This window comes from Benincasa hispida, chromosome 5 (assembly GCF_009727055.1).
Source record: "Benincasa hispida cultivar B227 chromosome 5, ASM972705v1, whole genome shotgun sequence".
NCBI classification, from domain to species: domain Eukaryota; kingdom Viridiplantae; phylum Streptophyta; class Magnoliopsida; order Cucurbitales; family Cucurbitaceae; genus Benincasa; species Benincasa hispida.
The window spans coordinates 12,328,783-12,340,741 of record NC_052353.1 but is presented as its reverse complement, the minus strand read 5'-3'; the positions used below and the strand labels follow the sequence as shown (position 1 = coordinate 12,340,741).

The 11,959-nt window shown below is 29.0% G+C and overlaps 2 protein-coding genes across 2 annotated transcripts in view; both read right to left on the bottom strand.

Moving 5' to 3' along the window:
- Window positions 1-1,976: 1,976 nt before the first annotated feature.
- LOC120077614 (expansin-like B1) lies at window positions 1,977-7,156 on the bottom strand. Its single transcript, XM_039031552.1, has 5 exons — window positions 6,935-7,156; window positions 5,824-5,930; window positions 5,523-5,701; window positions 3,638-3,770; window positions 1,977-2,474 (listed from the first exon to the last, which is right to left on the bottom strand). The coding sequence occupies exons 1-5, from the start codon at window positions 7,080-7,082 to the stop codon at window positions 2,274-2,276; spliced, it is 768 nt and encodes a 255-aa protein (XP_038887480.1). The 5' UTR covers window positions 7,083-7,156; the 3' UTR covers window positions 1,977-2,273.
- A 4,328-nt stretch (window positions 7,157-11,484) lies between these two features.
- LOC120077672 (dynamin-related protein 1E-like) overlaps window positions 11,485-11,959 on the bottom strand; it is an 8,287-nt gene continuing 7,812 nt past the window's right edge. The window contains exon 15 of the mRNA XM_039031626.1: window positions 11,485-11,959. This exon is cut by the window's right edge and continues 219 nt beyond it. The gene's annotated coding sequence lies outside the window, so the exon portion shown is untranslated.

Here is an 11,959-nt window from a genome sequence, read left to right as displayed (position 1 = left end):
CGGATGTGACTTGCTTCTTTTGCCGGTTTTCTCCATTGTTGACAGAATCCTACGTCCAAATTATAATTTTCAAGGATTATCAGTTTTGAAGGCATATGATCGCAGGATATGATTAATTGCATGATTTTCTTATCAAGCCAATGCATTTTCCTATGAATTTTCTTAATTGTTCTAAATAAAACAGGTAAAATAACTTGTACTTTTAGAAGTTATCAGCATACAACATTCATCAATAAAACAAGCAATAAATTCACATCGATAAAGCATACGGTAAAGTAGCAACTTAAGAATGATAAGGAAGGTCGTAAATACATAATGTTGGTTTTACTAGCCATACAAATGCATAGATCTTATAATGTTATTAATCTATGAATTGTAAGGACCTAACGACATGAAAAAAATAGAATACAAATTGTAGAAAATCGTAAGGAATAGAATGACAATTCGTAGCCCTAAACAAAGAGGTATTAACAGAAAATCGGAGGAGAACTAAATTGTGAAATGAATGATGATTGGAGTATAATGGCAAATGGTGTACTTATTGATAGATAATAAAGAGATCGAAAGATAAAACCCTAAAAAGTGTAACTCGAACGCTGAAGCAAGAAGAAGGAGAAGAAGATAACACAAATAGTCAAAAGATCTTTTGAAATGTTGCGCGAGGGTCGTTTTGTCATTTGGGAGTAAATTTGATTAAAAACTGAAAGTAGCTTAGTCATTTTAATTTAACCATTCAATTACAACTGTAGGTAAAGAAGCTAAATCACAATCATACTACGTTTAAACAACTAAATTTGATTAAATGTTGAGGGTAGTTTAGTCATTTTAATGTTACAATTTTAGTTTTGATATTTAAGACGATAACACTGCAAACGACAATAAACCCTCGAGTTTTGGCGTGTATGCATGGCTACCTAAAGTCGAACGATACCAATTAGTTTTCATATGGTTCGAATCTAACATTGATCTCCGGAAACAACTCTCCATCTTTCTCGATCGGTTTATATAGTTTTAGTAGTTTTATTAGCTTTTGCTTGTATTCCTTCTCTCAACTTTCAATTTTGTGACTAACAGCTCAATAAATTTTAAAAATATCTAATAATCTCTCAACTTTACATTTTGTATTCAATCTATTCTTGACATATTAAGAGAAAGTTAAAAAGCAATGGTCTAATAAATATTAAATTGAATTTTATGTTTCATGGAATAGAAAATCTTCAATTTTATATCTAGTGCGTCCATAAACTTTTAAAAAATATCAATAGATCACAGACTTATTAGACGAATAGACTTGATAGAAAAGAAATTCAGACTTTAAGAACCCTATTAGATAGTATCCAAAATTATATTTATGGGATACATAATTGAAAATTCATAGACTTATTAGATTCTTTTGAAAATTCAAGGATCAAATTGACAATGTTAATATATAGTTTATGGAGCAAACTTGGGTTGATTTTTTTTTTTTTTTTTTACGAAATACCTTTAGATTTGAAAGATTCTGATTCTCATACTATATTTGGATTCATCTCAAAATCTATTAACAAAGTGCAGTAACTCATACATTTTAGAGATCTTCCCATTTTTTCAACGTGAGATTCTCAACAAAATCCCACAAACACACGTAAAAATTCTTAACACGTCTTTTTAGAGGTGCATTATATTATTATCATTATTTATCCCTAAGGATAGATTAGGTTTTTACTTATTTTCTTTTTGTTTGTCGTACCTATATAAACCTCATTAGAGCGTATGTCATAGTTAACTTTTGTAAATAAGCAAACCCTACTTTTTCTTCTATTATCATACATTCTACCCTATTTCCTCCAACCTTCAATCGTATTCTACGTTCTCTTTATAATTTTGTGAAGAATTGAGTAAAAACATTAAAAGAAAAACAATATTGCCAATTCTACAAATGTATGTTGTGTAATAATTGAATGTGATGCAAAGATTCTTATATCAAATCAAAACTATACTCAAAGAACTCGAGTATTTAATTTATTACACGCTTAAAAAAATTACAGACCCCCAACCAATATAATAGAATGATTATACATGATTTAATAACTTAGCCAAATATTTCAATTTCAAACAAATGAAAAAAAAAAAAAAAAAAGAAATACAATTGCCTTTTGAGTATTCTCATCTAGGAAGAAAACACAATTGCCCAAATGGGAGATTTATTTCCAATCAAGATAACTAATAAGAAAATTTAAAAATAAAACTATGAAGAAGAAAAATATATATAGAATATAAATAGAATGATGAATTTAATTAACTTGAACTCCAGTGTCGTAGATATCTCCAGCCTTCCAGTCACGAGGAATATCATTGATGGGGGCAATCCACTGCTCGTCTCCGTCGTCGTTTGTCAACAACATTCTTAACGACATCGGTCCTCTCGGCGGCGATGCTGTTGTCCACATCGTACCATAGCTCCGATCTAATAGCTTGCACACAAAGTTCTTCGTCTGCAAATTTTATGGTAGCTTACGGTTTTAATAAGTTTGATCTTATGAAACTTGAGATTAAATAGTTTAGGTGTTGTTTGTTAATGTTGTCAAAAGTTAAGCTTGTAGACCGTCATTGTACCGGTGAATTTTTTTGTGTTGTTATTTATTACTTTTTAGCCATGTTATTATAATGCATGTTAACTGATTTGAAAGTTAAAAAGTTTTTAAGTTTTTAAAAAAGTTAGACCATTTTCAGTAATCATTTTGTTTTTTGTTTTTGTTTTTGAAAATTAAGTCTATGGACACTACTTCTACCTCTAAATTTCTTCATTTGCTATCTACTTTTCACCAATAGTTTAAAAAACCAAGCTATATTTTCAAAATGGTGTTTTTGTTTTTAGACTTTGGCTAAGAATTCCATCATTGTACTTAAAAGATGCAAATCATTGTAAGAAATGTGGATGATATAGACTTAATTTTCAAAAACAAAAATAAAAAACCAAATGATTACTAAACGGGGCCTTAATTTTTCGAATTTAAAATTTGGTTAAGAATTCAATTTTGTTTGTTACCTTAAAAAATATGATAAAATTAAATGGTTATTAAATGGATGGGAAATTATTTCAAATAGTAAAACTATTGAAAATATTTACAAAATATAGCAAAATTTGAACTATCAATGATAGACACTGATAGACTTCTATCAGCTCTATCAGTATCTATCAGCATCTATCATTGATAGTTCTAAAATTTTACTATATCTTATAAATATTTTGATTTATTTTTCTATATTTAAAAATCGTCCTAAATGGATTATGCTATTATAACAATCGAGTCAAACACATATTTGGTTGAAGTACAATTATAACCTTTGAGTCAAACATTTATTATATTGTATTAAATATAGGTCTTTAAATTTAAAAATAATAATAATAATAATAATAATAATAACTTACAATTTTTTATTTAGTAGGTTTCAAATTTTTTTTTTCGATGTCCTATCAATTTTTTTTTTTTTAATTTAAGTAGATTTTTTAGTACAACAAATGCGTAAATAATTGAAAGATTAGAATTAAATCGATTAATTGACCAAACTTGAAATTTTTTACTAATATTTTGAAGAGCCACAAGAATGATTTGGCAATAAAGACTATGATGATGATAGTATATTAAAGATATACCTCACAAAGTTGAACTGCGGTGATATCATTTTTGCCTTGTTGAAACCTTATGACAAAGGCTAAGTAATGAGGAGCATTGCTATTCTCATCAATCTTTATTGTTATGTTTTTGTTTGGGTAGCTGCAAGCCACTCTGTTCCACAAACAAGGAAAATAGGGTTACAATCAAGAGCAATTCCCTCAAACAAGAAATATAGGGTTACAATAAACAACAATTCTTATTCTAGGAAAGCACTTCGGAGTATCTGCATGTAATGTAAATGTAATTAGATCTCTCTAGATTTATAGATGTTGAATATTTGTGACGAGATGTTTCAAAAGAAATGATCTAGAAGCATCCTTGTATTTCCTTCGACTTTAAGAACTTCAGAAAATTCCTTCAAATAAGGATAAGTTTCGTAGAAATATCTAAGATAGTTTAAATCCAAGAAGAGTTTAAAGGATCTTATGTCTGTAAATATGAATTGTGCTTGGTCGATAAGGTAAATAAGATAATTTTTAAAAAATAAAAAGTAAGAAAAAGTGAGTGAAGATCAAGTGACGGAGACTTGGAGAGGGTTTTTCTTCAAAAGTGTTCATCTTTGTACTTTTCTAATAAAAATGTATTTCTTCAAATGTTTGTCTTTTCTATTTTGTGTTATTGTGTTAATTTCTTCTACAAAAAGAGAAATCATTGACTATAGTTATCTCTTAATAATTATCGGGAGTGTAGATTAAAAAATTTACGTGTCTCCTACTAACTACTTCGTAGTTTCTCTCATACATCAAATAGTAAAAAAAATACGAGCTTGTTGCATTTTTATTGACTAATTTCTTTAGTAATTAAAAGAGGTAGAGAAAAGTCATCTTTTTATGTTTTTTGTAGGCCAAAATTCAAAATTATTTTCTTCAAAAAGGAATAACAAAAGATGATGTTAGCATCTAACAAAAACCAAAAAGAAAAAAGTAACAAAAAAGAGCAACATTTTGTGAAAGTGAAGAGCTTTTTTCTTTTCCTTTCTTTTCTATTCTAGTAGAAAGTGAGAGTTTTCATTTTTCTATTGCTGCATACGGTCAAAAGAACAGCTTAAACTTTTTAGAAAAAATAATAAATAAAAGAATCTATAAAATTCTAAATGCCAAAAAGCGTGATTGTTCGTTCAAACATATCTCCATTTATTAGATCATGATGTTTAATATATACAATCTATATCACACCTAATGATATATCACTTTATCATGTAACCTAGGAGTGTTCATGAGTTGGGTTGAAAAGCTTTTTAGACCTAACCCAATTGTTCGGGTTGTAAATTTTTTTTGTACAAATAAGCAAAACGTAAATATGTAAAAATCTAATTTAATTATTTTCATATATTGAATCAAGATTAACAACTCAATTTCAATTTATACAGTGAAAATTAGTGTAATGAAACTAGAGTTGTTGAAGAATAAATTATTCAAAAAATATTAAAACTAAATAAAATTAAAATCAATATATGTATAAATAATTGTATTATTAGTAATAAAAAAATATATTTTAAAGTTAATAATAAATTCAGGTTGGTTTGGGTTATATTAGATGAACCCGTGAACCAACCCAACCCATAAAATTTTCATTTATTTGTACCTAACCCAACCCAAACTGCACGGGTTGGGTTGGGTTGATCGATTTTTTAGAGTCATCGAATTTTTTGAACATCCCTAATATAACCATTTTAACTCGAATAGTTGCAACTAAACAAAAGACACTACTGTCTATTCAAATATATTTTCACTATTATATCGTAATGTTTCATATCTACATCTATAAACAAAAGAATTCGCTACTACAATCTAAATAGTTGCAACGGAGGATAAAATAGAAATTATTAAGATGGAGATGTAGAGATTACTCGAGAAAACTAACCGTCTGTATTCAATGTCAATGACACCAAGTGCCATCAAAGAAACAGCAGCGTAAGAGGTTTGAGCCAATCCAGCATAGGCTCTTTGGCTCATAATGAAATCGCCAGGACCTGAGCCTTGATCTGTTATCACCACCATTGTTCCTTTCTCTGAGCACAATTCACTGTCTATGCACCTTATCTATTCAATATTCCCAAAACAATACATTACTTATAAGATTAAAAATAAAAAATCTAATATTGTCTAATGTTTAATGTCCAAAATAAATTATTATAATATTGAATTATTATTTGATATTTGACCTGGTAACAAGCTCCACAACCAAGGCCATTTCTGTAAAGATCAGAGGCAGTTGCAACATCTCCACCGTTGATCGTTGCTCCAAAAGATCCATACCCACATGCTCCATCTGGGAAAAAAAAAAAAAAAAAGTTGAACAAGAGCACAAACGGTGTCGTATGGAGGGAAATAATATAATGGATTACATTAAAGTTTAGTTTTTAAGGCTCTCGTTAATAATTATTTAATTTTTTGTTTTTTAAAAATTAAATTGATAAACATTACTTTCACCACTAAATTTTTTTTTTGTTATGTTGTTCTTTTTCTACTTAGGTTTCAAAATTCAAGCAAAAACGTGTTATTAAAAAAGTCTTTAACATGCTTTTGCTTTTAGAAACTATGATGTTTTGTAAGAAAATTGAAAATTATGGTGGGAGTTGGAAGAGACGGGTACAAATTTTAAAAGCATAAAATTTGATCCGTTTAGTAACCATTTGTTTTTTATTTTTGGTTTTTGAAAATTAAACTTATTTACTTTCTTTTTCTTATCGTGATTTGTATCAATTTTAAATACAAGAGTTGCATTCTTAGCCAAATTTCAAATTTCAAACACTAATTTTAAAGAACCTACCTTTTTTAGTTTTCAAATTTTGACTTGGTTTTTGAAAACATGAATAAAAAGTAGAAATCAAAACAAGAGATTTAGAGGCGGAAGAGATATTTATATGCTTAATTTTCAAAAATCAAAAACAAAAAATGAAATAGTTACCAAACGGGACTTAAGAAATAAAAAGGTTACTAAATAAGATCTAAACTCTCAAGTTTTGTGTCTTTTGGTTTCTAAACTATGAAATGAAAATGTATAATAGGTTTTTGAATTTTCAATTTTTTGTCGAATAGGTCTTAACCTCTTAAACTTTCACTTTCGAGTCCACAATGTTCAATTTCTTGTCTAATAGGTCCTCAACCTACTCAATACTTTTAAAAAATTTTACGAATCAACTAAACACAAAATTGAAAGTTCATAAACCTATGAGAGGTGTTTAAAGTTTAAAGATCAAATCAACACGAGCATGAAATTTCAGATACTAAACTTAGAATTTAGCTAATATGATATTAAGAGTGAGCACTTACGGTCTGTTCCTTGTTCCTCCGAATTAGGGTAATGGGCAGCTCGAGAGCGGGTGAAACAATCGTTACACGTGGCACTCTGTGAGAGCCTTTGCATGAGAAGCAAAGTTATTACAAAAACAAAAAGAGGAGAGAAAGAAGAGAGCGCCATAATATAGCACAAGCTTTAAGAATATTATTTGAAGAAGGAATTTAAATTGAAGATGTGAAGATGAATTGAAATGGGCAGTGTTTTTGAAGTATTTATAGTGAAATTTGGGCTATTCCTATCCAATTTCCTTTGGCTTTCCTTGTGTATAATTCTTTTATATAAAAGGATTTGAATGTATTTTTTTAAATGTTTAGTGGAATTCTGTTAGTCTATTACCTTTTTCCATATATACCCTTTACTATGGTCCATTTGAATTCATTTTTGTGTTGTTGGACAAGAAACAAAGACCACTTTATCATCTTAAATTATTAGTTTTTTTCACCCTTTTTATTTCTGCTGTTAGTGATTATAATCATCAAAAGAGAAAAGTTGGCATATAATATTACCCTGCTATATTGACATTATGCAAAACGTTTGTTGTACTTTAATTTTAAGAGTGCTATAATAAAGTATATTTCTTAGGCTAGATTATATATATGAACTTTGCCCTTAATTTTATTGCAAAAATACTTTTATTCTTTCAAAAATTCTAATATCACCGATAACGTTTCCTAAACGTTTCAAACCTAGCCTTAAAGCTTGCAAAAGTTTATTACAATTTTTGAAAAATCGATATTTCGGATTTATTCTAGAGAAAGTGTTTCAATTACCTCTACGTCATTTAAGTCATTGCCACATCAACGGTTAGAATGATTAAGCACAAGGGTAGTTTATATTCTTTTTATGCATTATTTATGGTTTTAGGCTTAAGGTTTAGAAAGTCTCATATACAAACTCTCTACTCTTATTGGTACTTCCACGATTTGTAATATGATATTTTCTCTCTAATAATAAACTACTCTCAATATTTCTCTGAATGTAGCTAACACACTATTAGAGAATCATTGTCAATTTCTCAATTGCTTACTTCACGCTCTTTCTTTGATTTGCCGATTTCATAAGATCGATTTTTTTATCCAATATTCTAACCGATTTCTCTTTTAATGGTAGTTTAAAAAGCTTACGAATTATAAAAGGAAATATTGCAACTTTTGAAAGAATGAAGCATTTTTTTTACATTTTTATAATTTTTTCTTAATAATATCAAGTCCCCTCAACCTATTTGTAACGGGAAAAAAAGCTCGTCGTTTTCTCTCCAATAATATTGACAATCTAAATGCTAAAAAATGGTGAAGATTACGAATAACCATGAAAAACATTGTCTTAAAAAAAGATATATTAAGTATTGAAAAGATTAAACGTGTATTAGGCATAATTTAAGACCACATTTACCATAATTGAAACATAATTCATCAATAGTAAAGTAAAAAGTGAGATCAATCGATAATGCGTAATCGTAATGAAATGTGTGGCTCATCTCTAAATTTGTAATCAAAGCATGCAATCTAATTGAGAAACAGAAAGTGCTTAATCTAATTGTACTTGAAAATTAGGTAGAACCCACGACCTTAATTGTTATCGTTACAAATATTGTTACTGTAATAGTATAAGAATTATGAATCTGTCATATTTATTATTACCTTTACCTTTACTGTAACCATTATCGTCAACGTTAGAATCAAACGATAAATGTAATAGTAAATGTGAATTCATCAAAAGAGATTAAGATCTCTCTCTTTCAGCTGCTTTTCAGTTTCACTCATTTCATTTTATTTTATTTTATTTTATTAAAAAAAAAAAGGAAAAGAAAAGAGATCATTTTTGGAACCATCTCCGAAGCTGTTGATATCAAGAGCGTGCAAAGTGAAGAGTTTAGGATAAGTTAGCCTATGCTTGTAATTATTTGATCAGGACAGACAGAATTGAACCGAAACACTGAGTCATTGACTCACCTAACTCGACCATTCATAAATATATTCAATGGTTTCTCTTGGTAAGAAAATACCCAATTGAATTGGTTTGCCTCAAAACAGAAAAATGTTAGGTTGTTTTGCACTGAAAAGATATTGTCAAATTTCATATAGGAGCATCTCTTTGCCTTTTCACATCGTGTATTGAGATTCAGTTTGGTTTCCACTAGATCATATTCCAAGCTAATGTATTATTACCCTATTTGAGTTTGATATTGTTACTATGAATGCAATGATCTTTACACCCTACTCATGTTGCAAAGTTCCCGAGTTTCTAATGCCATCGTGCTCGACAACAAGAAATCATACATTTTAAACTTGGACAAACGCTATTATAGTTAGGCATTAAACGAACTTTGGTACGAGGTTCAATTAAGCCAATAAAATGGGATTTTCGTACAGATTGCCTAAAAAAAATTAACCTACATGAGATTTGACCCACCTCTAAAAACTAATGTTATAAATCTTTTGTTGTTGTTATCATTAGAGTGAATTACCATATTAATTCGCTGATGTTTTAAGCTCTTGCTCACACTTCTCTCGTTCTTATTTCTCGCTCTCACTCTTCTTTTTTCCTTGTTTTTTCCTTCCATTTATCAGTTCTCACTCTCAATTCCGATGAGAAAAGAACACTGACATTTAATCATCATGAAAGAGGAACACATAAAAAAATAAACGAGAGTGAGAGGCAAGAAGTAAGAAGCGATAGCAAGATCCTAACCCTTGTGCATAATGGTACATTTTTGTAATTTAACACTAATATAGCGTTAGCATAAAAAAGTTTAAAAAAATAATTGCAATTGGTAGCATTTTTAAGAATAATAACTAAGTGTATAACATCATTTAAAAAAAAAATTACAGATATAGTCAAGTCTATCAACAATAAATTTATATGATAGACTCTCAAGTCTATCAACGATAAACTTGTATCATTGATAGACTCTTACCAGTGATATAATCTATCATTGATAGACTTCCACCAAGAATATAGTCTATCACTGATAGACTATTTAAATTTGGCCATATTTGTAATTATGTTTACATTATATTATATTTGTTAATATTTTAAGTCTAACGTCTATATTTGAAACCGTCCATAAAAAAAATCAATTTTAAAAGGTGATGAAGATTCCATTTAAATTTTGGGTCATTGGTACAATTATCTCCTATAAAATGGCCAAAATGAACAATAATTAACATATACTTCAAATCCCCTACCTCTGACTTAATTTAGGGAGTTCACCTTCAACTATCCCAATGTGCACAAAATGTAAAAGAAAGGAAGATTCCAAGAAACTTATCTGCATATATGCAAAAATTGTATTCATTGAATTTTGATCAGCTCTAGGTTTCAACAGAAGTAGAAATTAGCAGCCTACTACGCTGAAGTCCAAGATTGACCCTTTTATTTTGAAGTCATATGAATTATGCTGGTTGACAATTGAGAGGACGGCTAGTAACTTTTGCGCCGACATGGATTTGCAATAGAAGAAAGGCTAAGATTGGGGAAAAAAAAACATCATTACTCATGACATGGAATCCATTCTCAAATATTTTATTCGATTCTACCCTATACTTGCTATGGTCAATCTTTTTTAGTTGAAAATGAGATCCAAAATGAAAACTCCCTTCCCTTATCGGGAAGGGAGTTCAAATCTTTGTTGTTCAATTTCAACTTAAACATAATTCAATTAATAAAACCATGAACATAATCCAGCTGATTAAAGCATATATTAGGTTTAAATATCATACAATAATATTGTTACTTTAACGTCCATATATTCTTGACTTTTAGTAAATCTTAAAATAATCCTCACTAATAGTCGGAAAATTTCCACCAAACTTGGCCAAAATATAATAATATAACCTTAAAGGCCACAGTATAAATCAAATTCCTATTGAAGCCTTGTTTGGAAACCAATTTCTGTTCCTTGTGGAAGTTAACCCTAAACTAGTGGTGGGGACTACTTAAAAAATTTATTGAAAGAACAAAAAAGGGAAGAAAAAAAAAAGATTAGACATTTGATAATATAAAAAAGAAAAAAATTAAATTTTAAAGAATAAGTGTGCAGTCCTTGAGTTTTCAAACAATACATTTTTTAGATTTTTAGATAGATGCATTTTGGTCCCTAAGTTTTTAAGTTTTACCTTTTTAATTCCTAAGTTTTTAAAAATAGGTTCGAAAGGGCCTTGCAACCATTCTTTTATTATTTTAAATTAGAAATAATAAAAACTACCTCTTATCTAAATTTATTTTTTAAACTTATTTCAAAATACATCATAATTAGGGAAATTTTCACATATAAAAAAAAGTCAAACTAGAAATAGCAAATAGAAGTCTATAAATTAAATTTGTGTAAATAATTTCCTTTATTTTTCTATTTTTGAAAATCCTCCATATAATTATATAAAATATTTTTGAAAATCCTCCATATAATTATATAAAATAATAAAAGAAATACTTAAAAAAGACCTTTTAAACCCATTCATAAAAATCTTGGGACAACTCAATGACCAAACACACTTATTCTCCAAATGTGGGGACTAAAAAGGTAGTTTACAAAATGAAATAAAATAGGTCCCAAAGTACAGCATCCCCAAAAAAAAAACTAATTAGGAATAGGAACTTCACCAGGAAACCTTATATCAAGTGGTGATGGGAAAACACTGACAGCAGCCAGGCTAAAAAGTTGTATGACATTTGGACATTTCCCCATCAAAACTTATGGAAAAGCAAAGCCACCCACAAACAACTAAAAAGGAAAGGCAATATAAGTTCCAGTATGAATAATCTCAGGGAGCGGTATGAAAAGATACCATGATTTTCCTTTCTTTCATAGCACACATCGTTCTACGCCAATACTCGGATGAAAAAAAACTCGACGAATTACTTGAATTGATAAAAAAAATTTAGGGAAACAAAAAAGACTTGGGAAGAAGGGAAGAGCAAAGCACAAATCAAGCAAAAATCAGAGCCTTGCCAGGAAAAGGAAGGGACCTAATCTAAGAAAAACAAGATCAATGGGG